Here is a 27,384-nt window from a genome sequence, read left to right as displayed (position 1 = left end):
GATTTTTGTCACCTTTCTTTGCAACTTTTCTGATTCTGCTGTATCTGTTTTGAGATGCGGCAACCAAAACTGCACACAATGTGAGGTCACCCAACAAAATAATACAGAGGCATTATAATATTTTGTGTCTTATTCTCTATTCCATTCCTAATCATTCCTAACATTCTGCTTGCTTTTTTGGTTGCTGCTATATACTAAGAGGAGGATTTCAAATTATTGCCCAGAATGACACCTAGATCTTTCTCTTGCAGGGTGACTCCCAATGTGAACCTAGCATCAAGTATATTCTCCCAATGTGTAGCTCTTTGCACGTGTCCACATGAAATTTCATCCACCTTTTGGATGCCCAGTCTTCCAACGTTCTAAGGTCCTCCCTGCATTTTCTCACAGTCTGAATGTAATTTAACTTTGAATAGTTATGTGTCTTCTGCAAATTTAATCACCTTCACCTCTCTTGTCATTCCCATTTCCAGATCAGTTATAAATATCTTAAATAGCATTAGTACTAGTATAGATCACCCTACTATTCACCTTCCTCCATTGACAGAATTGGTCATTTAACCCTACCCTGTTTTTTCTCTTTTAACCAATTCTCAACAGAGCATTGTCTCCTATAGAATGGCTTTTTAATTTTTTCAGGAGTCTTTGATGAAGGACATTGTCAAAAGCTTTATGAAAATCTAGACTAGATACACCACATCAACTGACTCACTTTTATCCACAGGTTTATTCACATCTTCAAAAACCACATTTGTGTATGTGTTTGATAATTTTATTCTTCTAATTGTTTTCTATAATTTTGTCATTTCCCAGATCACCCCTGGAACCCTTTTTAAAAACTTGCATTGCACCAGCCATTTTCTAATTTTTAGATGCCACAGACAATTTTAATGACAGGTTATGGTTCACTAATAGTAGATCATTTTTGAGGTCTCTCAGTGCCTTGGGATGTATACCATTTGGCCCAGTGTCTCCCAATAAATTGTCCCCTTGACAAGGTGTGTCCACTAAATGATCGTGTAGATCTTGAGTCCAGAGGCTCTATGTCAAGCAACCCTTCTGGCTGCAATAGCCACTGCTGCAATTCAAGGGGTAGTATCATAAATATCATAAGTTTTATGAATGAGATTAAATGTGGGATTCTTCTATCTTATTCAAAAAAAGGAAGTAAATATTCGAGTTAGATGCTACAGAATCTAGTGCTTGATAAAGTTGGGAATGCTGAAAATGTAAAATCTGGAGCTGGTGAGCAGCTACTAACATAGCTACAGAAAAAACCTTTGCACTCCACTGTGTCCAAGGCTTTGTGGTCCTTGGAAGGGTAACTATGAGGAAGATTTGGAATATTTAGCCTTATTTGGAAACTGCCTCAATGACTACCAAATAGTGTGGTAATTGAGGCTTCTCAAACCCTGGCGCTGACTGCACCTTATGCTTATTGTCAAGGCACTTAGAGATTGGTTGAGCAGAAAAGGGGTTTTGCCATATGTTTGACTGCAAACCCTGTAAAAAATGGTATGGACTGATACTGCAATTGGATCCTTGGGGGTATTAATAGCCTTCATAACTGCTTAAGTATTTCCTGTATATATATTACTGGTTTCTGCCTCCACAGCTAGGTCTTTTAATATCATTTGATTAAATCAGAAGTAATATCCTCCAAGGGAATGTCTTCTTTTGCGGTATCAGTATCTATAGGTAATACCTTGCTAGTGCAAGGGGTAGGATGATCTCCATGTGATACAGAAGGTTGTTCCTGTTCTTTATCCAAGGAGTAAGTCAAGAGATCCTTGAAGAGAAAAATCCTGCCACTGAGGGCTGTCTACTGGACTCTTTGGGCTAACAGAAGGTACTGAAGATCGATCACGTGGTAGAGGAATGAGCATAGGTGAAGTTTGAAGGGCATAGGATTTGTTAAGCCTTGAGAAATTGAAGGTTAAAATAAAGGTTGTTGCAGTATCTTTTGAAAAAGCTGCACTAGGAGAGCTGCATCCTGAGCAACTTCAGGGATAGCAGGATTAGATTCAATTGAAGGCATACGTAGTTGAGATATCTCTGTAGAGTACAGAGAAGAAGCTACTGGTGGCTTCTTTTGTGAGGAAGGCTAAGTGGTTTCATTTACAGTAGTCTTTTTCTTTCATACTTATTGTGGAATGATAATTTTTTTGTACTGTTAATGTTTATTAGGGACTTAATATACTGCCTTTCAAGGTAAGACTCAAAGCCATGTAGAACAAGTGTTATATCTTGTAATTTAAAAATGTGCAATGCATATCGTAATTTTGGCTAGAGCCCACCTGCCTCCAGTCCTCTCCTTGCATGTTCCCTCTGAACATAAAAATACATTTGCAATAATGTGGTAAAAATCAAACCCCAATACAACTGATTTCTGCCTACTGTAAAAGAAAATTCTCTATACTACTGAGAAGCATTAGGGGGGACAATTCAGAGCTTCCATTTAGGGGCTCATAAGCTGGATATTAGGTGCCTATTCTACAGTGGAAACTATAATATCATAAGCCATAGAACTGGTGTTAAGTGTGAGTGCCTAAATGTAGCAAGGATATATGTAACTTATAGTATTCTGTAAGTTATGCACATGTGGGAACCCCATCTCTGTCCCATTCCTGTGTATGCAAATACCTGCTCTGTAAGTTAAGCGGGAATTTGCAGAATAGCTCTTAGGTACCCTGCTACCACTAATGCAGGTATGTATACACATATGCATATAAGTGCTAGTATTCTAAACACAAAACAAGCATAACGCACACATAAATGTAGATGTGTAGGTTACAGAATTGCCCTTTATATTACCATTAAAAAAGAAATAGTCCTTTAGGCTACTGCTGATGATGATGATGATTGCGTTTTTAACCCCCGACCATAGGAGCCGGCTCTATGGGTGCTTGAGCACCCTCAATATTGAGAAAATTCCTTGTATGTATCCAGGGAGGGGTTATTTCTACTGGGCTTAGCACCCCCAATAATTTTGAAAAGTTGGCTCCTATGCCCCCAACACAATATCTTTTCAGGATTTAAGTCATTTTTCCACTGACCAGGGCTACAACAAAAGGTGGACACCAATCTCAACAGGGCATGCCAGGCTGCTCTTTTGAGTAATTGGTAAGCACCTGATTTCTTCCCTCTGGGGGCTGTAGTTGCCTTGGTGGGGAAGGGGAACGGGACTTGACATACTGCCTTTCTGTGGTTTTTGCAACTACATTCAAAGTGGTTTACATAGTATATACAGGTACTTATTTGTACCTGGGGCAATGGAGGGTAAAGTGACTTTCCCAGAGTCACAAGGAGCTGCAGTGGGAATCAAACCCAGTTTCCCAGGATCAAAGTCCACTGCACTAACCACTAGGATTTGGTCCAGGAACTATACTACCCTGGGACATAAGAACAGGTATACCTAGAATGGAGTCACGTATGACTTGGTTGGCAACTCAAATAAATTAGAGGTGACCACAAAAATACAGGAAATACTATGACACCACAAACCAAAAATAAAAAGACTTTTTAAGTATAAAAACAGCCACAAAACTAAACTCTGGATAGAAAGCAGCATAATTTGTTACACTGTATTCTTACTAAAGACAAAAACTATCAACAATCATCATACCTTGAATACAGCTTCCAAACCAGAACAGTCATTGAAGGCTAAGCAAAGGATTGAACCAAGCTGTCGGTCAAAATCCAATATTTTGTCCTTAAAATCAATGTAGTCTTTTTCAAATTCCTGTTAAATAAAAATAAAAAAAAGACATTTTTCATGAACAGCTGATGATATTGAATAACTCGATTAAAAATGTTTTAACTGTCCTGCACCGGATTATTACAACACTGCACCAAAAAGCAGCACCGCCATGCATGCCACCCTTCCCACTGCTCCTTTCCACATTATATGGGAGAAGGGGAGACAATAGTGCTAGGCTGAATGCTGGAAAGATAGAGATGAAGATTCTGGGCATGGGAAGAGAAAGTCACTGTGCTAGAGCTGCTACTGAAAAGGAGAATTGGGATGCCAATTTCAGTCTTCACACAGGGCACTAGTTCGTTTACAGCCAGCCCTGACAATAAATAAAGTCCATAATATAAACTAAATACACTATCCCCCTGATTCTATATGTGGCACCCAGAATTAACCACACAAATTGAGTAATGAGCTAATTAACAGCAATAATTGAGTGCTAGCAACCAATTATTGATATTAATTGGCATTCATTAAAATTTTCACCTCCATCTGGCTACATGCTATTCTTTAAGGCTTGGTACCTAACTCTAGTAGAGCATAACTCAAAAGGGGACGTGACCACGGGCTTGTCAGGGCATTCTGAAAGGTTGCACATGGAATTACAGAATACGGCCTCAGCACACCTAACTTGGGCACCAGCATTTACACCAGGTTTCAGCAGGCGCAAGTCTGGTGCCTAAGGTTAGGTGCGGGAATCAGTGCTAAGTACAATTCTATAAGGGGCGCACGTCCTTTATAGAATTCCACTTAGCATTAGTTTTCTTCAGTGCCAAATTTTGAGTGTCATATCCAGCCCTATACTGTATGGCTTGAGAAGAAACATATCCCATGTCCTCAAAATAATGTTGATTGAGGCATACTCTTGGGAATAGCCAGCTGCATTAGGTGGAAGATCCTTATTTCGAACCCCAACTTGAGTCCTCACTGCCCAGGTCACCTGAGGATGCTGTGGAGGCAGCAGTTACAGCCCCCAGAGGGAGGAAGTCATATTCACTGCTTAAGGATGATGCTTACTAGTCAGATTCAGGCCCATAATATAGGGTTTCAGAAGGAATCTAATGCATAGGCCCTAGTTCGAGACCCTTAGTGAAATGACAAGACTAAGAGCCAATGTACTAATCTACATTTTGCCCTCAAGTTCTTGGGCTTCTCACATGAATGTTAGCCACCCATGCAAATAAGCTAAGTAGCAAGCTTTCACACAAATATTTGCTACTGTGTCAGCTGAAACAAAAATACCTGGTCTGCAAATACCTTTTTGTTTGCCAGTTTTTATAATGATCTGTTTTGCATATTTTTGCAGTTTAAACAAGCAGGTAGGCAGCATTTGCACATGCCTTGGAGCTGGTGGAAAAGCTGATGCAGAAATTTCTTAAGAAATACCTGTGAAATGGAAAGTGCACACTCGAAAAGCACCTACTTGATCACTGCATCACAGCCATCTAACTTGCAAAAATATCAGTGTTCTAAAATTGCCATATATATGTAAGCAATCAACATAAGTAGATGCCACTATTTCTACATATAGATTGCTTCTAAAATTACCTCCTATACAGACTAATCAAATAACTTGTATAGGCCACTACAACTTCATGTAAAGGCGGGGGGGGGGGGGGGGTTATCAACAAATCACATATCCCAACGCTCCAAAATTATAAAGCAGGCACTATAGCATACAACACTATAATAATTTATATTCTGACCATAAAGCTGTAAGTCTCTGTTGATCACCCTCCCCTATCCACACCCATCCTGTTAGAATATCAATGATATGCTTTGATGTCCCCATGCATACCTCCTACCCACCCCCATCCTCCCACCCTGTCAGACTGTCATAGTAATGCTTGAATGTTTTCACTTATATACACTGTCAGCTAGCACATTTGCTTATTTCCGATCTGAGGAAGAAGGGCAACCTTTGAAAGCTAATCAAGAAATGTATTAAGTTATGTCCAATAAAAAAGGTATCATCTTATTTTCTTTTCCATGTTTTATTTTGTTTGATTTCTATTGATATTCTGACCTCTGAAGCGGCTCTTTCCACATGAGGAACTTTGTCCCGTGCTTCGATTTAATCATCATTGGTCTATTCTTGTTTCTTTAAAACATTCTTTTTTATTCTAATTTCAGTCAATTTAGTTCTAATCATTTCAATGTGTAACTAGTCAGAACTTCTCTGAAAAGAACCACGGCCAACATGGGCAATGTTTCGCTCTGCTGCGTCAGAGCTAGTTCTTACTATTCTGCTATAGCAGAGCGAAACATGGCCCAGGTCAGCCGGGGTCCTTTTCAGATAAGCTCTTACTAGTTACTAAAATTAGAATAAAAAAAGAATGTTTTAAAGAAGAACAAGAACTGACCAATGACGATTAAATCGAAGCACGGGGCAAAGTACCTCATGTGGAAACAGTCACTTCTGAGGTCAGAATATAAATTATTATAGCTTCCTATAGACTAGCAGAATTTTGTGAATCTTTTGCACCAAGACCTAATGCACTAAAAAGCAGAGAGTATCAAAATTTCCAAAATTTTTTCACATGTTGTGCTCTTTTGTAAAAACTATTTGTACTTTAATATGTCAGCTTTTAGGTATGTTGGGGGAAGAGCAGAGGATATTAAACTTGGGGAAAGATTCCTGGGTAGTTGTGGATGGATGTTTCTGGTACCGTATCCCATCTGTGGTTCCAATTCAGTTCAAAAAACAAAAGAGCAAAGAGGAAACTGCAGGGTCAAAAAACTATGTGCTCCAGCTTACACCTGGCCCATGTTTGTTGACTATGAATAATGCATATGGTTTTAAGGTACCTTCTTCATTTACTTCTGTTTACCCTTTTTATTCTCACAGTGTACTTTCAAATTTGATTTAATTATAGTTCTTCCCAACAGCATCCTTCCTAGTTGATGGAGAAGGTATCAAAATATTACCACCACTGGAGGTAGGGTGAGAGGCAGAAGTAGAGAAAATAGAGTTTTGCATTCCCCCCCCCCCCCCAAATATAGAGAAAGAAAACCCAAACTGAAATTTCCAATTCAATAATTCAATAATAACTAACTATGCATTAAAATGAAGCTTTATTCATAAAAGATGAACTGGTAAGCTAGACATTTTCGAAAAAGTTTGAAATATTACTATTGAAAATTTGCTACTGAAACCCTCTCCCCCTTCCACTCCCCCTAGCAATTGTGGGGAGATGAAGGATTATTCTGCTGGAATAACCTCTTGGGAGAGACAAAGGGATGTTGATGAAAGCTGAAATTAACTGTCAGTGCAAGCTGTAATGATACATCAGTAGGTACATCGACAACTAATGTGCCCAGACTAAAGGGAACTGCGGGGGTGGAACATGCAAATTAATGTCTTTCACTGATGGGAAGAAATCACACCATTATTATTTACACATGAATATCATCACGCAAAGTTGAAGGATGAGCATATTTATACTTATAAAGTCCCAATACCAAAAGACACCACAAAAAAGCAAATGAAATCACCAACTACCGACCAGTAGCATCCATCCTGTTGTTAGTCAAACTGATGGAAAGCATGGTAGCCAAACAACTAACAGACTATATAAACAAATTCTCAATTCTACATGAATCACAATCTGGTTTTCGCCTGTTACACAGCACAGAAACAGTACTACTCACTTTCCTAGCCAAATTCAAGCAGGAAATTGCAATAGGCAACAACATCCTTCTCCTCCAATTTGACATGTCTAGTGCATTCGACATGGTAAACCATAACATATTAATAAGATTACTCGGCAAATTCGGGATTGCTGGCAACATACTCAGCTGGATCAAGAGCTTCTTTATGCACAAGAACATATCAAGTAAAGTCAAAAACAAGCATATCACCACCGTGGAAGGATCACCACTATCGCCGATCCTCTTCAACCTAATGATGGCCCCACTAGCCAAGACCTTATCCCTATCATCTATGCAGACAATGTCACTATATACATTCCTTACAGATCTACACCGACAGAAATCGCTAACGAACTCAAGATCGGCTTGAATACCATGGACTCTTGGGCAAATGCATTTCAACTAAAACTCAACAAAGAAAAAACCCATTGTCTCATCCTTTCATCCCAACACACCAAGGCCAGTCCCACAACTATCAACACCCCAGACCACACCCTCCCGGTCTCAGACAGCCTGAAAATCCTCAGCGTTACACTGGAACGCAACATAACTCTAGAGAGCCAAGCAAAATTCACAACAACGAAAATGTTCTACTCGATGTGGAAACTCAAACGCGTGAAACAATTCTTCCCGAGGGAAACATTTCGCAGCCTGATACAATCAATGGTACTAAGCCATGCAGACTATTGCAATGGAATTTATGTGGGATGCAAAGTGCAAACCTTAAAAGAAACTTCAGACTGCTCAAAACACGGCAGCAAGACTCATCTTTGGAAAAACAAGATTTGAAAGCGCAAAACCCCTCCGCAAAAAACTACACTGGCTCCCAAAGAATGCATCACCTTCAAAATCTGCACTATGGTCCACAAAATTATCTACAGTGAAGCACCGGTATATATGACAGATTTGATCGACCTCCCAACAAGAAACACATCCGAATCAACACGAATGTACCTAAATCTCCACTACCCAAGCTGCAAAGGACTCAAATACAAATCAACTTATGCATCCAATTTTTCATACATCAGCACACAACTGTGGAACGCACTACCAAAAGGCTTAAAAACCACATACGACCACTTACACTTCAGAAAATCACTTAAGATCTACCTGTTTAAAAAGGCATACCCTACCGACCCAACATAAATGCCTGAACTCAGCGACACACCACCACCAAAGTTCATAATGGCCATCACAAAACTCTTCCGTTGTACGATTCCTTTATGTGGTCCTACAACATGAACTCTATTCCTCCCACAACATCACCTTGTATTTGTTTACTCCGGAGTCTGCAAATATATCTCTGGCACTATGTAAGCCACATTGAGCCTACAAATAGGTGGGAAAATGTGGGATACAAATGTAACAAATAAATAAAATAAAATACTTGAATGCATTTTTGTGAGAAGGTGACAGGAGTGTACTATACTCATGGGGAAGGCAGAACTACAACCAGAAAGAATAGGATTTTGCCCCAGTACCTGGCTTCAGAATTGTCACCATGCCTTCTTTTTTTTTCCACCCCTTTCTTTTGGAACTCTCTTCCTTTGGCTGTCAGGGTTGAACATTCATTGAAAAACTTTAAAACTGCACTGAAAGACTCTGGGCAAGTCACTTAACCCTCCATTGCCCCAGATACAAATAAGTACCTGTATATAATATGTAAGCTGCATTGAACCTGCTATGAGTGGGGAAAGTGCGGGGTACAAATGTAACAAAAAAAATTTGAGAATACATGAAAATCCATAGTCTCTGCCTGATTTTTGCCTTTTTGGTGGATAGTGATGAATGCATCCTTTCCCATCTCATTTTGTAGTTCTTTTCTTTCTTTTTCATGAGATTGCTGTTATTGCTTTTATTGTACACCACCTAGATCTAGTGGTTAGTTAAGGCAGTATATCAAATTTCTTTTAAATAAATAAATACGGTGCCTTCCTGGTTGGTGAACTGAACTACAGTTCATATGCTCTCTCTGAGCAGGAATCATAAAGATCTAGAGTCAATAAAACCTTTGTTTACAAAGAACTAGAGAAACAGTCTTAAACCTAGCAGAGATACTCCTCCCAAAAAGGAAGATCCTGCCAGATTCTGAGGAACAGCAGCAGAGAGGTGCCTGGAGGAGGCACTGAAGCAGCAAAGAGATGCCTGGTGGAGCCAGTTTCTAGGATAGGCTTCAAGGACAGAGAGGCAGCATCTGGTGTATACACCCTAGGAGGTAGGGTGGTAGTGGTGGCAAAGCTGGCAAAAAGAGGGGTACAGTGGCAGATAGCCCCATATAGCTCAGGTGCAATGGTGGGATTAAGAACACAACCCAAGGACAGAGGCTGCAACAGCTGAGAGGCAAACGGATGGCCCCAGGTAGCAAGGTACTTCAGTAGAGAAGCAATAAGGAAGCATCCCCTCCAGGTAGGAGGAAAGTTTAGCAGCTAAGAGGTGGTTGAGCAGCAACCACTCCAAGAGGGGATGGAAGCCTGGCAACAGTGTGGGACCAGCCAAAGAGTTGCAGAAATAGACCAGGCACCACAGATACTCCCATAACTTCCAGCAGCAGTCATCAGTCCAGTTGCATTTTGGCCTAGACTTGGAGTATGGTGGGGAAGGAGAATGGTGCGGAAAATAGGTAATGGGATATGGGGGTGTGATACCAGGGTTCCTTATTTAGCTGGTAATGTTATGTTGGGAAAGGTACTACCAATTATTGGAATGATTAACTGATCTTTTATAGGAACATACTGTATAAAAGATGCTTGCTGTTCGTTAAATGGTTATGTTACATAGAGTTTATTATTGCCACTGATTAATTGCACACTACTGGCACTTACCATAAACCTAGAACTGTATAAGCTGAATAAACTTTTAAATACTCCCAGCCAGCCTTGTTCACAGTCATATTTGTCTGAGTTTTCCTGGAGGGAGAAGAGAGAGGCACCAGAAGCCAAGCATTCAGGGACCAAAGCAGCCTTCCTAAGGAGGGACTTCAGGCAGGTCATGCTCATACACAGAGACACCCACAAGTGGGTACTACATTATGTTCTATATATTGTATACTAATCCCTTCTCAACAAAAGTAACAGGAAATTTAAAAAGCGGTATTTCTCAAGTATTTCATTTCCATTTGTCTACCCATTCGTTTGTACACATTTGTTTGTGCTTGCAGAAACAAACAGATGCATACAGAATCAGCATGAATATGAAGCCAGAATCAGAGTGCAGGCCCCTCTACCCAAATAACACTGGAAGAGTCACAAAGAAAAGCACAGAATGCTGACAGGGACTCAACCCCCCCCCCCCCCCCCCCCCCCCCCACACACACACACACACAAGCAGAGGAAAAGGATTAGAGCCATAATCACCAAGGAGCATCAAAGGATAGGAAGCTGTGGGAATGGGGGAACAGATTTTGGAGAGTACAAGGAGGAAGGGAGGGAAGGAATGCGGGGGAGGAATAGCAGTGGAGGGGTAGAGTGCAAAGGGAGAAGGGAATGGGAGGGGAATGCAAGGGTGTGGCAGAGGGTGGAAGGGAAGGCAATGGGAGAGATAGAAGGGAGGAAATGGGAGATAGTGCAAAAGGGAGGATGAATGGGCATGGAAGGGGATAGTGCAGGAGGGATGGTGAGGAACATGGAGTATGTGAAAGAGGGAAGTGGATAGCACAAAGGGAGAGACATATCCACATCCCCTAACTTTTTAACCCACTGATATATTTCAAATTTTATTATTCTCTCATTTCTCAGATCAGTGCTTTTAAAAATTCAAAACTGGCCAGCAGGTATTTTCATCACATTGTAAATTATACAGATTGATATATAGATGCATGCAAATATATATACTATCAGGCTTATTTTCGAAAGAGGACGCCCATCTTTTGACAAAAATCGGAAGATGGGCGTCCTTCTCCCAGGGTCGTCCAAGTTGGCATAATCGAAAGCCGATTTTGGGCGTCCCCAACTGCTTTCCATTGCGGGGACAACCAAAGTTCCCGGGGGCATGTCGGAAGCGTAGCAAAGGCTGGACTGGGGCGTGCTTAACACATGGGCGTCCTCAGCCAATAATGGAAAAAAGAAGGGCGTCCCTGACGAACACTTGGCCAACTTTACTTGGTCCATTTTTTCTTGCGACCAAGCCACAAAAAGGTACCCGAACTGACCAGATGACCACCAGAAGGAATCAGGGATGACCTCCCCTTATTCCCCCAGTGGTCACTAACCCCCTCCCACCCTTAAAAAAAAAAAACTTTAAAAATATTTTTTGCCAGCCTCTATGCCAGCCACAAATGTCATATCCAGCTCCCTACAGGTCCCTGGAGCAGTTTTTAGTGGGTACTGCAATGCACTTCAGGCAGGCAGACCCAGGCCCATCCCCCCTACCTGTTACACTTCTGGAGGTAAATGTGAGCCCTTCAAAACCCACCACAAACCCACTGTACCCACATCTAGGTACCCCACTTCACCCCTTAGGGCTATGGTAGTGTTGTACAGTTATGGGGAGTGGGTTTTGGCGGACTGAGCACACAGGGTAAGGGAGCTATGCACCTGGGAACTTTTTCTGAAGCCCACTGCAGTGCCCCCTAGGGTGCACGGTTGGTGTCCTGGCATGTGAGGGGGGACAAGTGCACTACGAATGCTGGCTCCTCCCACGGCCAAATGGCTTGGATTTGGTCTTTTCTGAGATGGGCGTCCTCGGTTTCCATTATCGCCGAAAATCGGGGACGACCATCTCTACGGGCAACCTAAATGTTGAGATTTGGGCGTCCACGACCGTATTATCGAAATGAAAGATGGACGCCCATCTTGTTTCGATAATACAGGTTTCCCCACCCCTTCGCAGGGATGTCCTGTGAGGACGCCCTCAGGAAAACTTGGGCGCCCCGTTCAATTATGCCCCTCCACATGTCAGATCGCCTGAGTGAGTGTGGTCCATTATAGTTTACTTGTCTTGCCTCAGGAATTTTGTCAGTTTTTAACTGTTGCACATTCATTTTTTTTTTTGGTTTCCCATGCTTCTGTTCAACAGCTAGATTTTCACTCTTGTACCTTAAGATCAGGTTTTTATCAAATAAAATGTACATTACGTTTTAAACTCATATTCACACATGCACACTAGGAATGTGCAAACAATTTTGAAGTGATGTAAGAAATATCAATGACATATCCTTTGTCTTTTCATATAGATTTCAAAAATGGAATAGAAAAAAAATTGTGTTTATTATCAAAAGTGCACATTATTCTTACTTTGTTCATGCAAAGCAATAGCATACACTGACAAAGAGAATACCTGAAACAAAACACTTCTTAAAAGAAAAACAAATATGAAAACAACAAAAAAGTTCCACTGCAGATAACTAATAATGCATATACAATTTTAAAATGTGTTGCATTTTTTTCACAAATTATTTTTGTTTTCTTTGTTTAAATAAAAGTTCACTTACTCCATCTCCCTTCATCCCATATGCTCCAACTGCCAATTTTGCCAATGACGGGTTTATTGTCACACAGTGAAAGTACAACCAGGACTAGTATAGATTGCCCCTGATGACCTGTTGCTATCTGTTAGCTCCTAAGCTTTTCAGATTCAAATTCTAGTAGCAGCTATAGATGAAAGCAAGCAAATTGTTAAGGGCTGTAGGGACTAATCTAATCTGGACTTTATAAACCACTTATTCCTGAGCAGTACACAGAAAGAACAAAAACAATACAACATTGGGATAACACAGTGCATATAAAATACAATAAACAGGGTCCAGTTCTGGAAGAGTTCCTTGTGCATCTTTAAATTGAGGATGACTTTGTAGGCAGGATTTGGGGCCTGTTGTGACTAACAGGAAGCAGGACTACAGAAGCAAGAGACAGCAGCAGTGTGGGTCCTTGGAGGGGTGGTAAAAGCAAAAGTGGAGTCAGTTGGCAGTCATGGAGCGTCGCCTTAATTCCTCCTGCTGCAGAAAAGCTTCAGGCAGAGGTGGAAAGCAGGGGTCCATGGCAGTGGTAGTAGAGGTATATCCGCTTGGGTTGTGCCCTTGCTGCTATGTGTTGGGGCCCAAGACACTGTGAAAGGCAAGTGGGCAAAGGAGAGGGGTGCAGATGACAGTGGGTGAATACCCAGAAGTGAAGGGCAGGGTCATGGTGCCACTTTTAAATATGGTCCCAGGGAAAGGAGTTGGATCGGAGAGGGTTAAAATGAAAGTTGCACCATTCTGCTCCCCAGCATCCTGATACTTTCATGTCCACAGCAATTACAAAAGACCAGGGTGAATCAACTGTAATCTTTGCATCTGCCATTGAGTGATACCAATGTACAAAGAATTGCAGTAATCTAACTGACAAAACGAACAGTTGCACCAATACTTTGAAATGATTGGAAATAAAATAAGAACGGACTAAACAAAGTTGTTTTAACTTGAAAAATGTTTTCTGAGATGAATGTTTAATCTACGCATTCATAGTCAAGATGCTGTCCAAAATAACCCCAAGAACTTTTGGGGTTTTATTTATTGTCAATTGAGTGCTGTCAGAACAAGGAATAAACACAGAATATTAACATATGTACAACTTTTGTCTTAACCTTATTCGAGATTGAAAGAACAGGCCTGACAGCTAATTTTCTCTATGCAATTATTAATCTTGGAATAACATCTCGAGAAAAATCCACATGAATCAACACAAAAGGTATCTTCAGCATACAACAGAAGTTTCACACCAGTCTCCAGTATAATATATCCAAGTGAGCACATATAGATGTGAGGAAATAGGAGAACCCTGTGGGACCCCACAAGATTTCCATGTATAAGAACCTACACCATCCTTAACAACAAAATAATGCCTATTTTTCAAAAATTTCTCAAAGGAGTTTAAATCTCTTTTTGATGCCTTAATGTTAAAGTGATCCTGATGCATTGGAAAAATAGCTGCTCATCTTTGGTAGAATTATGTGAGTATGGATACCAAATTTGAATATCATCTGGCAGAATGATCAGGCTCACTATCCTTTTCATATTTGCAATATTGTGGTAGCCCTTGTGATTAAATCATTTTTCCCTTTGTTTATGTGATTATCAGGCTTATTTTCGAAAGAGAAGGGCGCCCATCTTTCGACACAAATTGGGAGATGGGCGTCCTTCTCCCAGCGTCGCCCAAATCGGGATAATTGAAAGCTGATTTTGGGCGTTTCCCGAACTGCTACCCGTCGTGGGGATGACCAAAGTTCCTGGGGGCATGTCGGAGGTGTAGTGAAGGAGGGACTGGGGCGTGCCTAACAGATGGGCATTCTCGAGCGATAATGGAAAAAAGAAGGGCGTCCCTGATGAACAACTTGGCCCACTTTACTTTGTCCATTTTTTCTTACGACCAAGCCTCATAAAGGTGCCCAAACTGACCAGATGACCACCACAGGGAATCGGGGATGACCTCCCCTGACTCCCCCAGTGGTAACTAACTCCCTCACACCGTGAAAAAAAAAAAAAAAAACTTTAAAAACTTTTTTTCCAGCCTCAAATATCATACTCAGGTCCATCGCAGCAGTATGCAGGTCCCTGGGGGGGGGGGGGGGGGGGGGGGGGGGGGGAAGGTGTGTGTGTCAGCGGAGACATAGTGAAGGCGTGGACATCCTTCTTTCAAACATTTTGGACGTCCTGAACTCCCCCCCCCCCCCCCCCCCCCCCCACAGCGATGGCCAAATTTCAAGGGAGTGGAAGCCTTTCCTCGGCTGAGAGGTGCTGTGGAGGACTTGCAGCTCATCTGCATATCCTTTACAGCCTTCTCCGGGGTGACTCCCAAGTCCACTCCGACCCACTCAGGGCCTCCACTCTAGGTGCCCAGTGCTCCCACCAAGTGCTGTGGAGGACTTGCAGCCCTTCTGCATATCCTCACAGCTGTATCCGGGGTGACTCCCAGGTCCACCCCGATCTTCCCAGGGCCCTCGCTCCAGGTGCCCAGGATTTCCAGGTGCTTTTTGGCTAGGATCAGGTGAACCTCAGGGGAGGAATGCTGGCTTCGGCCTAACCCCTGGTAAGCCTTTCCTTGGCTGAGAGGTGCCCAGCTCTACCACCGGCTGCCTTTCAGGTGCTGTGGAGGACTTGCAGCTCATCTGCATATCCTTTACAGCCTTCTCCGGGGTGACTCCCAGGTCCACTCCGATCCACTCAGGGCCTCCGCTCTAGGTGCCGCGTGCCTGATGGCGCACGGGGCATTTTTCTCTTTATATTTATTTTTCTCCCAGTTACTACTTATGGCTCCAGTACACTTTTTCTTCTTGGTACTGTCCCTTCCTAATCTGTTTCTCCATCTGAAACCACTGTACACTGCAGGAACACATTGTCCATCCTCTGTATTCATCATCTCACCATCTCTTTTTTCCTATTCCTTTTTCTCAGCTCTTAACCTTCAACATTTCCTTCCTTCCATCTCCTTTCTATCTGACTACATCTCACCTTCGTTGCTGTCGTCATACCTCTCCTACTCTTCTCCGTACTCTCTTGCGCCTTCTCCTGCTCTCCACTGGGAACATTAATCCCAATCCTGGTCCTCCACATCAGCTCTCATCCTATTTGTGCAGGTCACACCATGATATCTCCAATCTAATTTCTGTTCCTTTCCTCCCCCCTTCTTCCCTGCCTTTCTCTTGCGCTCTGTGGAATGCCTGCTCTGTCCGTAACAAACTTTCCTACATCCATGACCTCTTTATCTCTCGTACTCTCCATCTGCTTGCCCTAACTGAAACTTGGCTTTACCCTGAAGACTCTGTTTCAGTCACGGCCCTATGCCATGGAGGTTATCTTTTCTCCCACACTCCTTGCCCGGTTGGCCGCAGAGGTGGTGTCGGGCTACTCTTTTCACCCTCTTGTAGATTTCAACCTCTTCTTTTTTTTTGTTGTTACTTTTGTACCCCGCGCTTTCCCACTCATGACAGGCTCAATGCGGCTTATATGGGGCAATGGAGGGTTAAGTAACTTGCCCAGAGTGACAAGGAGCTGCCTGTGCCTGAAGTGGGAATTGAACTTAGTTCCTCAGTTCCCCAGGACCAAAGTCCACCACCCTAACCACTAGACCACTCCTCCACTCTTCCACCTCAGTCTCACTGTTTTTCTTCCTTCGAAGTCCACTCCATCTATTTGCTCCTCTGCCTCTCCGAGTAGCCCTCATTTATCGACCGCCTGATAAGTCCCTTTCTTCCTTTCTCACTGACTTTGATGCCTGGCTTTCCTTCTTTCTTGTACCTTCATTTCCTTCCCTCATTCTTGAGGATTTTAACATTCATGCTAATGATCCCTCTGACTCTTATGCTTCTTAGTTTCTTGCTTTAACATCCTCTTTCAATCTTCAACTGTGCTCCACTGCCCCCACTCACCAGAATGGCCACTGTCTTGATCTTATCCTCTTCTCAAACTGCTCACTCTCCAGTTTCTGTGCCTCAACTCTTCCCCTCTCTGACCATCATCTGATAACTTTCACACTTAAACACCCTCCTCCCCAGTCCTGTCCAATCTTAACCAATACATTTAGGAATCTTCGGGCTATTGACCCTTGTACTCTGTCCTCCAGTGTTTCAAATCTCTTCTCTACCACTATGTTATCCAAGTCTGTCAATGTGGCTGTCTCTTTCTATAATACTATTCTCTCCTCTGCTCTGGATACTCTTGCTGCTCCCATTCCCCGTTCTGTAAAACGTACCAAACCCCAGCCTTGGCTGACCTCTAGAATCTGCTACCTACGTTCCTGCGCCCGCTCTGCCGAATGCCTTTGGCTGAAATCCCGTGCCCATGCGAACTTCATACATTTCAAATTCTTGCTGACCTCCTTCCAGTCTGCTCTTTTACTTGCCAAACAGGACTATCACATCCAGTTGACAAATTTTCTTGGCTCAAACTCTCTCCTCAAAGTGCCTTCACCTCCACCCCCCCCCCCCCCCCCCCCCCCACCGCCTTCACTTTCCCCCCAGACTCTGGCTGAGTACTTTCATGATAAGGTTCACAAGATTAAACTTGAATTCTCAACCAGGTCACCTCCACCTCTCCTTCCCTTAGTCCATTGTCTCAACCCTCTAACCCCTCCTTTTCTTCCTTTTCTGAAATCACTGAAGAGGAAACTACACATCTTATTTCCTCCTTGAAACTAACTACCTGCTCTTCTGATCCTATTCCCACCAATCTACTTAACACTATCTCTCCTACTGTCATCCCTTTTATCTGTCATATCCTCAATCTTTCACTGTCCACTGCGACTGTTCCTGATGCCTTCAAACATGCCTTAGTCACACCACTCCTTAAAAAAACCTTCATTGGACCCTACCTGTCCTTCCAACTATCGCTCCATCTCCCTCCTCCCTTTCCTATCCAAGATACTTGAACGTGCTATTCACCGCCGTTGCCTTGACTTTCTTTCATCTCAAGCTATTCTTGATCCACTTCAATCTTGCTTTTGCCCCCTTCATTCAACCGAAACAGTGCTTGCTAAAGTCTCCAATGATCTGTTCTTGGCCAGATCCAAAGGTCTCTATTCTATCCTCATCCTTCTTGATCTATCTGCTGCTTTTGACACTGTTGATCACAGCTTACTCCTTGATACGCTGTCTTCACTTGGCTTTCAGGGCTCTGTTCTTTCCTGGTTTTCTTATCTCTCCCAGCATACCTTTAGTGTATACTCTAGTGGATCCTCCTCTACTTCTATCCCACTGTCAGTTGGTGTACCTCAGGGATCTGTCCTGGGACCTCTTCTTTTCTCCATCTATACTTCTTCCCTTGGTACTCTGATCTCATCCCATGGTTTTCACTATCATCTTTACGCTGATGACTCCCTGATCTACCTCGCCACACCAGAAATCTCAGCCAAAATACAGGCCAAAGTATCTGCCTGCCTGTCTGACATTGCTGCCTGGATGTCTCACAGCCATCTGAAACTAAACATGACCAAGACTGAGCTTATCTTTTCCCCTAAACCAACCTCTCCTCCTCCCCCATTCTCTATTTCTGTGGATAACACTCTCATCCTTCCTGTCTCATCAACTCGTAACCTTGGGATCATCTTCAACTCCTCCTTCTCCTTCTCTGCACATATTCAGCAGACTGCTAAAACCTGTCGTTTCTTTCTGTATAATATCACCAAAATTCACCCTTTCCTTTCTGAGCACACTACCAGAACCCTCATCCACACTCTTATCACCTCTCCCTTAGACTATTGCAACTTACTTCTCACAGGTCTCCCACTTAGCCATCTCTCGCTCCTCTTCAATCTGTTCAAAATTCTGCTGCACGACTAATATTCTGCCAGTGTCATTATGCTCATATTAGCCCTCTCCTCAAGTCACTTCACTGGCTTCCTATTCGTTTCCACATACAGTTCAAACTCCTCTTATTGACCTATAAGTGCATTCACTCTGCAGCTCCTCAGTACCTCTCCACTCTCATCTCTCTCTACATTCCTACCCAGGAACTCTGTTCACTGGGTAAATCTCTCTTATCTGCACCCTTCTCCTCCACTGCTAACTCCAGACTTCGTTCCTTTTACCTTGCTGCACCATATGCCTGGAATAGACTTCCTGAGTCGGTATGTCAAGCTCCATCTCTGGCCGTCTTCAAATCTAAGCTAAAAGCCCACCTTTTTTATGCTGCTTTTAACTCCAAATAAATAAATAAATAAAGGGGGTGTCGGAGGCATAGCAAAGGCATGGATGTCCTTCTCACAGAAACATCCACATTTTGGATGTCCTCAACTGCCCGTCGCAGGGACGGAGGCATAGCGAAGGCGCCTAACACTTGGACGTCCTTCACCAATACTAAAAAAATAAAAAGATATCCCTGACGAGCACTTGGACGTTTTCACCTGGACTTGTGTTTTTTTAAAGTTTGTAGACTGCTATTATACAAGCAGCTTGTCTGGCTTCCCCTCCTTAGGAAGGAAATCGTATGCAAATGAGCTAACAGTGAGCAGCTCATTTGCATGCGATTTCCTTCATGCATACATGTCCTAAGGGATCGGTAGGGAAGGGCTTTTTCCGTTCAGTTAGTGCATCAGTTAGTCCACTGCAGTGCCCCCTAGGGTGCCCGATTGGTGTCCTGGCATGTCAGGGGGACCAATGCACTACAAATGCTGGCTCCTCCCATGACTAAATGAGTTGGATTTGGTCATTTTTGAGATGGTCATCCTCGGTTTCCATTATCGCCAAAAACCGGGGATGACCATCTCTAAGGTCGACCATCTCATCATTTATGTCGACCATCTCTAAGGTCGACCTAAATGTTGAGATTTGGGCGTCCCCAACCGTATTATCGAAACAAAAGATGGATGCCCATCTTGTTTCGATAATACGGGTTTCCCCACTCCTTTGTGGGGACGCCCTCAGGAAAACTTGGGCGCCCCGTTGATTATGCACCTCCACGTGTTTAATGCCTGTTTGCTGATATGGATAGTATGGTCTTGGTTTATACTCACAGGGATTGAATGTTCTACTTGGTATTTATCTGCTGTTGCTGTTCTTAGTCTGACATTAGGTAGAAGTCAAGTATGTCCTATATGTGCATTTCCCTTATTGTTTGCTCATTTTTGCACTTGTGTGGTTCTGTTTTATTTTTCTTTCTGTATTCTATGATCTTCAGAAAACGTAAAAATGTATTACTAAAAAAACAAACAAACAAACATGGATCTTAACATCTGAATGCAGAGATCTCCAAGTTATGGTATTTTACTTCTAAATATACTGAATCCAGATATATTTTGCATGAGATGCTATGACCCCCCTTCTCCTGCTCGTGACTGGGCACTGCCTCATCCTGATAAAAAAATAAAATGAAAGATAAGCAAGGGTGCAAGAACAAACTGCTGGAATTTACTACTAGATTTTTGTTTACTGAACAACAAGGTGTGAAAAAGGCAACTATTGAGTGTTTGCTAGGAAATGTGCTTTGAAAAATAATAAACATATGTCAAACAGAGTTGATGCTGCAGTTGACTCTAACGAACTTGATGTTGAAGCAAAAGACAAGCTATAGCATTTCATTAAGTGTAAAGAATTTTCTACCAACATATTGGGAACAGAATCAAGAATACAAAACTAGAAGGTCTCGAGAGTTGAATTATTTTCTTCCAGGCATTGTAAATGATAGGTTGTGACAACAACCTACAATTTGCCAGAAGTGACCAAGGCTGCATTTTAATTAACTTTTTAAGAACATTTTTAAATGGTAGTTAATACTGGGAAAATTAAATTTCTAGGAAAAGCTCTCCTTTAATATGTACATGTAATGAGTGTTAACGCCCTCTGGTACTATGTAAGCCACATTGAGCCTAGAAATATGTGGGAAAATGTGGGATACAAATGTAACAAAAAAATAAATAAATAAAATTATGAAAAATAAACACAAAGAAAGCTTAACAAAATATTAATTACAAAATATTAATTTTCCAGAAATAAAAATGACAAATATTAATTCAATGGCAAGTATTGTGTAGAGATGTCCTATAATATATGAAAATAAAAATCTAAGACAACAAGAAATACAACTAGAGTGCAGCAAGTTGAAACATATATGCTCTAAGCATTCTTTAAAGATAAAATTCAATGACAGAATGAGAGGCATTGGTGTGGGGTGTGTGAATATGGCATTGAGTGGCCACATGGCTGTAGGAGTGGGAGAAATGTTGGGTATCATAAGTGCAGGGTGGCAGCATGGAGCAGCATGGCTTGTACATGAGCATGGGTGTAACGTAATGTGTCATTTATAGTCCGTCAACTCCTATTATGGACCAAAGCAGATTACACTCAGGAGATTTCACTGGAACATAAAGATACAAAAGTTACAGTAAATATATTTTAAATAGATACGATTTCAGAGATTTCAAAAAGAGGAGGTAGAGTCTGCGGGTGTGTATGTGACTGAATGGAGGTGGGGGCATTAATTATAGTGCAACTAGACAAATATGAAAGTGGGGGGAGAGGTCACCATATAAACTACCTAGGGGGTATACATCACAAAAGAAGGGGACAACCCCTTGCATTTACTCCTTTCTTCAAACTTCCTATCACCTTTTTCAGCTAGTCAACTCTTTCATACCGACAGCACATTGAAGAATGTTACTGAAACAAACTGCCTCCTCTTTTGTTGGTGAGGGTTGGATCCCTGATGAAGATATACTGATTATTGTACTGCAGGCTTCCTTTTGTATTTGGTTACAGGGGTTGGAGTCTCTATAGCACTGACTTTTGTTCCATCATTGCCCTGATCATATTGAGGCAAGAGGGCCCGACTTCTCTGCCATTTCCTACCCCTCTTCTCAGCTTTATCTATGCATAGTTTATATGAACAAATAATCATATGCATGCAGGATGTACAGACAGGCCCTCCGTAAGAGCAAAATTGTCTATAAATTAAAAAGGTATTCAAACTTCAGCATTTGTTTCCTGCCTTAATGTTCCATTTTTCCTTTGCAATAGTATGCACAAGTTATTAAAACTACCCTCCACCCCTCAAAAAAATACTGGGTTCAATTCCAACTGAAGCTCCTTGTGACCCTGGGCAAGTCACTTAACCCTCCATTGCCCCAGTTACAAAACTTAGATTGTGAGTCCACTAGGAACAGAAAAATATGTAAATTGCTTTGGTTGTATCTACAGAAAGATAGCATATCAAATCCATGACCCTTTAGAAGATAATTTCAATAAGAACAGATGAGGGAAAGTTTTCATGCTCTAATTTCGGCTGCATTTCAGCTTAAAGAATACCAAATTCAATCCGCTGGTCATTTCTCTCTCAAGAAAATCATATTCTACATTTTCAAGACAATTTTCCTAGTACAGTTGCTAATTAGTATATAAAACAATAGTAAACAAATGTTGTATCTCAAGGCAACTGCTGATACATAGTTAAATATAAATAAGAACAGAGCAATATTACCATACTGTTGAAATCCAAAGGGTTGTATGTGCTCTCCTGGAAAACTTTACAGCTTCCTATGAACTCCTCATTCAGATGAGAGACCTTCTCATTCAGTGCTTTGCCCCTGTCACCGCCAAACTCCAGTTTCTCTAACCTTTGAAATTCCATAATTGTTCCAAATATGTCCTAAAGTAAACGGCAAAGCTGACTTTTTAAGCAAGAAAAGCAACATATTTATAAATGTATTGAGTATTTTGCAGTTATAGAGAAAATGGAAATATCTTCAATTGTCTAGAGTGCACTAAACATATATCAAAAAACTCATGAATGCTCTTTTGCTATACACTCTGTGAGAAATTGCACACTACTGATATATATCATATACTTTATAAACTAGCCTCAATAGCCCAGGGAACCATTAATTAGGACTCCACTGAATTGGCCTGTATCATGGGCTCCTCCTCCTTTCCGAAAAAACATCCACAAGTAACAAAAAAACTCCCTACATAAGGAAGAAAAAGATCTTGTGAATAAAAAACGGATGGAGGGGTTATAGAGAAAAAAAATATGACGTTCCACTTTATAACAGAAAAAGAAAAACCACAAGCTCAAGTTGGTTATACAATATAAAGATTATGATACTATCAATTAACATGGGGCATTATACCAAGCTGCATTAAGTGCTAATGCGAGCTTAACGCTGGAAAAATGGCCTAACACAGGATGTGCTAAAGCATTCTGCATTAGCTTTGCTAAGTGCATGGTATTTATGATTTTGGGGGTTTGGGGGAAGGAGCGTGTCAGCGGTGGAGCATGGATGTGGAAGCCCTATTCATCTATTTATTTATTTATTAGGATTTATTTACCGCCTTTTTCAAGGAATTCACTCAAGGCGGTGTACAGTAAGAATAGATCAAACATGAGCAATAGGCAATTATAGCAGTAAAAATATTCAAGATTAGTATTTTGAACTCACTGTTGCAACTTCCAATTGTCCTACTATTGTTGTTTTCAGTGAGCCTGGCAGCTAGGAATTCCCATGTGTGAGTATTGCATGGCCTGTTTGTCCTCGGAGAAAGTAAAGATACTTAACCTGTAGCAGGTATTCTCCGAGGACATTAAGCCAGTCATTCTACATACCTTCCCACCTCCCCTTCGAGTTGTTTTTGTATAGCTGGTCCTGCGCTCTCACGATGGGTGGGAAGGTACTCACACATGAGCAATGGGGACACTGGCCCGTGCTCTTAAAGCTATATATGCTGTGAAAGCGTTCAGCACCATGCAACACAGATGATGATACCCACATGAGAGAACAACTGGCCTGCTGTCCTCAGAAAATACCTACTACAGGTTAACTATCTTCACTTTCTCAGCCCTCTCCTTCTCTTTTCCCCTACTTTCACTTTCTCTCCCCTGTCCTCTTTTCCCCCTCTTCCGACTCATCTCACCTTCTTTCTTTCTTTCTTTCTTTCTATCTTTCCCTCCTCCTTTTTTATATTGGTTATGCTGCAAACCACACATAAAAGAAAACTGGCAGGTCCTCTCTGGAATATCAAGACTTTCTAAATAAAATAAATAAATAAATAAATAAATAAAAGGCCCCCTTAAATGACCTGGAGAAGATAATATAAAATAGGACCAATCTAGCATGCCGACATCACTAATGCACTAACTGGTTAGCATTTCCATAATGTGGGAGCCCTTAGTGCCTCCTAAATAAGATGTGATAAGAACTTCCATGTCAAATGTTGTTACATGGCCATGCACTAATGCTAACATTAGCGCACAACCCCAAAAAATGCCTCTTTACGGCCATGCTGTTCATGGGCTTAGCATGTGGGAAAGACCCGTGTTAGGACACGATAAACCTATTTACTAGAGCAGCTTAGTAAAAGGGCCCCATATTGAAGATACTATTACAGCAAATCTCACCTTACATTCTGCAATTTATATATTTATTTATTTATGCATACAAACAAAGGTAAGTATATTGAAGGAGGTGGGGGTAAAATTAATGGTTGTCTAAGAGTTTTTCTTTTTAAAACTTTTAGGGCCTGATTCAATTTTTTCTTTCCTCACAGTAAAACCAAAAATGAAAGAAAAGCCTTGGTAAATCCAGCTCAATAGCATTGAAAATCTAGAAAACTGTAACTTAAAAGATAAAAAGAGTACCAAAAAGAAGAGGCTTGGCAGGTCCACAGCAGACAGTAAGAAGCAGAAAGCAGAGCAGACCAGGAGTCAGGAAAATCCTTTAACAGACACCTGACATAGCCACATTTCGCTGAATTAGCTGCGTCAGGGATTTGACATAACACTAATAAATAAACATACAGTAGTTAGCGTGGTGGACTTTGGTCCTGGGGAACTGGGTTCGATTCTCACTGCAGGCAAAGGCAGCTCCTTGTGACTCTGGGCAAGTCACTTAACCCTCCATTGCCCCAGGTACAAATAAGTACCTGTATATAATATGTAAGCCGCATTGAACCTGCTATGAGTGGGCAAGCGCGGAGTACAAATGTAACAAAAATAAAATAAATAAATAAAATAAAAAATGAATATACAGAAATAGTAATCATAATTATGGTGAATGAATTCTAATTGCATGCATGCAAACAAACATAAGTGTAAGCAAACAAACAATACTTAAAAATCATATGGTCATGAAAACACAATCCTAAAAGTATTTAAACTTTGATAAAATCAATATCATATATCAAAGTGATTTAACAACATAAAAATGTGAAGCTAGTAAAGAGATATTATAAATGAATGCAAAAATATTTGGCTCCAATGTGCACACCTTATGTACATAATGAAACTATGTCTGTGAACCCAATATGACAGATTCAATTGTGGGACAAAGGAGACAAGCTGCTGCCCTGCCTCATATTTTTTTTTCAGATAACTGCTGAATATGAGTATGATTCATTCCTCCACTCCTTTTTTTTTTTTTAAGATATCTTGAAATGTCTGCTTATTGATTCCGTTTTATTCTATTGCCTCCTATTTTTAGGCTATTTTGGATATACATTTACTGGCTAGGGGAAGAAGGTAAAATTATGTTCTTACCCAGTAGCGTTCTTAGGGGGGCTGACACCCAGGGCGGATCGCCGATGCGCCCCGCCCCCCGGGTGCAGCGCCCCCCCCGGGCGAAAGAACCCCCGATCCCCCGGCGAAAGAACCCCCCCCCCCCCCGGGTGCACGCCACTGGGGGGGGGGGATGCCGCACGCCTGCCGGCTCTTCGTTTTCATGCTCCCTCTGCCCCGGAACAGGAAGTAACCTGTTCTGGGGCAGAGGGAGCATGAAAATGAAGAGCCGACAGGTGACCGGCACCCCCCCCCCCCCCCCCCCCGCGGCGAGCACCCGAGGCGGACCGCCCCCACCCCTTGGTAACTAGTGGGTTGTGTCCATCTACCAGCAGGTGGCAATAGAGATCACTGACTAGTATATGTCTCATCACAAAGCAAAGGTAGGTCCATGAAGTAGAAAAAACCTTCCTCACAATAGGATGAGAAACAACAACAACAGAACCAGAGTATATTCGAGTAAAGATGAAACTGTTTCTACATTTTGAAACTTGTGTTTGAAACTGCAAAATACAAAAGAACTGGAACAAACAGGAACAACAAAAACACACAGAGTGCCTAGAGAAACAAAGCGATAGTAAGTTAGGGAGGGATGCTGGATTCATCTGCTGCAGCTAAAGGAAAGAAAATTATCAGGTAAGAACATAATTTTACCTTCCTTAGCACAGGCAGCAGATGAATCCATCAACTGGCGGGATGTACCAAAGCAGTCTCTAGATAGGGCAGGAAACCTTCGTCCCCCTTGACAAGACCGCCGTACCAAAAGAAGCATCAGATCTGGCAGCTACATCCACTCTATAATGCTTACTAAAGGAATGAACGGAGGCCCAAGTAGCCGCCCGACAAATTTCTTGTAAGGACAAGACCGAAGACTCCGCCCATGAAGTCGCCTGCACTCTAGTAGAATGAGCATGTAAGGGTTCCGGCAAGCTGCGCCCAGCCAACAAATATGCTGAAGAAATAGCTTCCTTAAGCCATCTCGCAATAGTCAGCTTTGAAGCTGCCTGGCCACGACGAGAACCCTGAAGAAGCACAAACAAATGATCTGTCTTCCAGACATCATTAGACATCGCCAAATAACGAATAAGAAAGCGACGCACATCCAAAAGATGAAGACTCCGAAAAGCCACAGGAAAATCCACTACCCTAAAGGAAGGGAGGAAAAGAGGCTGATTGAGATGAAAAGCCAAAACAACCTTTGGCAAAAAAGAAGGCACAGTTCGCAACGTGACACCCGTCTCTGAAAACTGCAAAAAAGGATCCCGATATGAAAGGGCTTGAATCTCGGATATTCTATGCGCTGAAGCAGTGAGATCTTTATCGGAAGCCCTACGCAACGGCTCAAAAGGAGAGCCTTGCAACGCCCTAAGAACCAAATTAAGGTTCCAAGATGGACAAGGTTGCTGCAAAGGGGGGGGGGGGGGGGGTGGAGATGACGAGCCCCATACAAAAACCGTACCATGTCTGGATGCACCACTAAGGAGGAACCTGACACCCTCCCTCGAAAACACGCTAGGACTGCCACCTGAACCTGAAGCGAACCATAGGCCAAACCTTTCTGTAGACCATCTTGCAAAAATGCTAAGAGCTGAGCCACAGACGCTTGAAAGGGAGACCATGTGCGGGCTTCACACCATGCCACAAAAGTGCGCCAAGCCCGGGCATACGCTGTAGAAGTGGCCCGCTTACAAGCATGCAAAAGAGTAACTATGACATCAGAATAGCCCTTTTTTCTCAACCGCGACCGTTCAATAGCCAGGCCATAAGACCAAAGTGGTAAGGATCCTCCATGTTTACTGGCCCCTGATGAAGAAGATCTGACAAGACTGGCAGTTGGAAAGGAGACTCCACTAGGAGCCGTACCAGATCTGCATACCAGGGACACCAAGGCCAATCTGGAGCCACCAGAATGACCCGGCCGGGATGTCGAGCAATCCTGAGACGAACCCTTCCGATCAAGAGCCAAGGAGTGGAGGAGTGGCCTAGTGGTTAGGGTGGTGGACTTTGGTCCTGGGGAACTGAGGAACTGAGT

General features: G+C 42.2%; 1 protein-coding gene across 1 annotated transcript in view; it reads right to left on the bottom strand.

The window, feature by feature from the left end:
• Positions 1–27,384, bottom strand: part of DNAH11 (dynein axonemal heavy chain 11) — a 708,797-nt gene that overhangs the window by 652,016 nt on the left and 29,397 nt on the right. Inside the window, exons 6-7 of the mRNA XM_030201723.1 lie at positions 22,284–22,451; positions 3,626–3,742 (exon numbers count right to left, since the gene is read on the bottom strand). Coding sequence (XP_030057583.1) covers positions 3,626–3,742; positions 22,284–22,451 — 285 coding nt within the window. The remainder of the gene's footprint in view (positions 1–3,625; positions 3,743–22,283; positions 22,452–27,384) is intronic.

Source organism: Microcaecilia unicolor, chromosome 1, assembly GCF_901765095.1.
Source record: "Microcaecilia unicolor chromosome 1, aMicUni1.1, whole genome shotgun sequence".
Lineage (NCBI taxonomy): Eukaryota > Metazoa > Chordata > Amphibia > Gymnophiona > Siphonopidae > Microcaecilia > Microcaecilia unicolor.
This window is presented reverse-complemented; position numbering and strand designations above follow the sequence as displayed.